The 2,500-nt window shown below is 43.6% G+C and overlaps 1 protein-coding gene across 1 annotated transcript in view; it reads right to left on the bottom strand.

Moving 5' to 3' along the window:
• The window catches only part of LOC106592473 (serine/threonine-protein kinase DCLK2), a 40,032-nt gene that overhangs the window by 30,681 nt on the left and 6,851 nt on the right, over positions 1–2,500 (bottom strand). Inside the window, 1 exon segment of the mRNA XM_045711584.1 lies at positions 2,098–2,480. Coding sequence (XP_045567540.1) covers positions 2,098–2,480 — 383 coding nt within the window.

Genomic DNA, 2,500 nt, shown 5'->3' with positions numbered 1-2,500 from the left:
ACCATTTCTGCATGGAGCTCTGTTTGTGCGCGGGGGCATTGTCATGCTGAAACAGAAAAGGGCCTTCCCCAAACTGTTGCCACAAAGTTGGAAGCACAGAATCATCTAGAATGGCATTGTATGTTGTAGCGTTAAGATTTACTTTCACTGGTTCCAGAGGCAGTTTGGAACTCGGTAGTGAGTGTTGCAACCAAGGACAGACGATTTTTATGTGATTTTTTTTTTACGGCTTGTGTGGCCTACCACTTCACAGCTGAGCTGTTGTTGCTCCTAGACGTTTCCACTTCACAATAACAGCACTTACAGTTGCCCGGGGGGCAACTCTAGCAGGGCAGACTGACTTGTCGGACAGGTGGCATCCTATGAAGGTGCCACGTTGAAAGTCACTGAGCTCTTCAGTAAGGCCATTCTACTGCCAATGTTTGTCTATGGAGATTGCATGGCGGTGTGCTCGATTTTATACTCCTGTCAGCAACGGGTGTGGCTAAAATAGCCAAATCAACTAATTTGAAGGGGTGTCCACATACTTTTGTATATACAGTGTAGCTTACCCGTTCCATAGCAAGCTCCTCTATCCATTGGTGAAGTAATTTAAGGTTGAGCAAAATGTAAAAAAATACAAAAATAAAAAATAATTTCAGAGTTCTAATAAGGAACAGAAAGAAATGATACTCTTTGGGTTGAACCGGTTCAACACTTTATTTTGCTGGTCGGAACAGTGGAACGGAATGGTTCTGATCAAAACGGAACCGTTAGAAAATCATTTTGATTCTAACTCTTGAATAGTAGTAAAGTGAAGGGTTGATGAAGGTTCTGATTCCAATGTGTTGTCACGGAGATAAGATGTTCTAGAATAGCAGCATTCTTCCATTAGTCCCCTTCTAGAACATACAGAACACAGACAGACAGAGCGCTGTCTCTCTCTAATGCTTCCTGACACAGATAAATATATCTCTCTGTCTCTCTGTCTCTAATGCTTCCTGACACAGATAAATACATCTCTCTGTCTCTCTCTCTCTAATGCTTCCTGACACAGATAAATACATCTCTCTGTCTCTCTCTAATGCTTCCTGACACAGATAAATACACCTCTCTGTCTCTCTCTCTAATGCTTCCTGACACAGATAAATACATCTCTCTGTCTCTCTCTCTCTAATGCTTCCTGACACAGATAAATACATCTCTCTGTCTCTCTCTCTCTAATGCTTCCTGACACAGATAAATACATCTCTCTGTCTCTCTCTCTCTAATGCTTCCTGACACAGATAAATACATCTCTCTGTCTCTCTCTCTCTAATGCTTCCTGACACAGATAAATACATCTCTCTGTCTCTCTGTCTCTAATGCTTCCTGACACAGATAAATACATCTCTCTGTCTCTCTGTCTCTCTCTAATGCTTCCTGACACAGATAAATACACCTCTCTGTCTCTCTCTCTCTAATGCTTCCTGACACAGATAAATACATCTCTCTGTCTCTCTCTCTAATGCTTCCTGACACAGATAAATACATCTCTCTGTCTCTCTCTCTCTAATGCTTCCTGACACAGATAAATACATCTCTGTCTCTCTGTCTCTCTCTAATGCTTCCTGACACAGATAAATACACCTCTCTGTCTCTCTAATGCTTCCTGACACAGATAAATACATCTCTGTCTCTCTCTCTCTCTCTAATGCTTCCTGACACAGATAAATACATCTCTCTGTCTCTCTAATGCTTCCTGACACAGATAAATACATCTCTCTGTCTCTCTAATGCTTCCTGACACAGGTAAATACATCTCTCTGTCTCTCTCTCACCTTCTTTTCATATACAGTCTCTCCACAGCTCTTGTCACACACATTGAACACACACACTGAGCACGGCAGGTAGCCTAGTGGTTACAGCGTTGGGCTAGTAACCGAAAGGTTGCTTGATCGAATCCCCGAGCTGACAAGGTACAAATCTGTCGTTCTGCCCCTGAACAAGGCAGTTAACCCCACTGTTCCTAGGCCGTCATTGAAAATAAGAATTTGTTCTTAACTGACTTGCCTCGTTAAATAAAGGTTCAGTTAAAATGTTATAAAACACACACACATACTCCCCTTTCTGTCCTACCTGTTTCCCGTCCAGTGTATAAAGTCTCTTGACGGCACCAGAGTCCAGTTTGATAGCTTCAGTGATATCCTCCAGAACCTGGTCAAAAGAATGAGCTGTCTTCTTGTTCAATAAAATCCTGACCGCTTTCCTCGGCTTCACTCCGCTGCGAATCACCGTGACCAGTTTAGGCTTTATAAAGTCATTACTCTCTCTGACCACCTGTTGACCTCCCGGGCCTGGACCTGACCCAGACCCTGACCCAGACCGTGTCCCAGTGGAAAGAGCAGTAGAGGAACCGCTCGGGGTACCAGCGGTAACACCGGGCTTCCAGTTTGGGTTGTTGATCTTGGTGTAGTCCAGTTTACGATAGGGCTCGTTGGAGGCACACACATAACAGTCACCTGGAGGAGAGAAATCAGGA

This window comes from Salmo salar, unplaced genomic scaffold (assembly GCF_905237065.1).
Source record: "Salmo salar unplaced genomic scaffold, Ssal_v3.1, whole genome shotgun sequence".
NCBI lineage: Eukaryota > Metazoa > Chordata > Actinopteri > Salmoniformes > Salmonidae > Salmo > Salmo salar.
The sequence above is the reverse complement of the archived record's forward strand: the minus strand, read 5'-3'. Positions and strand labels throughout refer to the sequence as shown.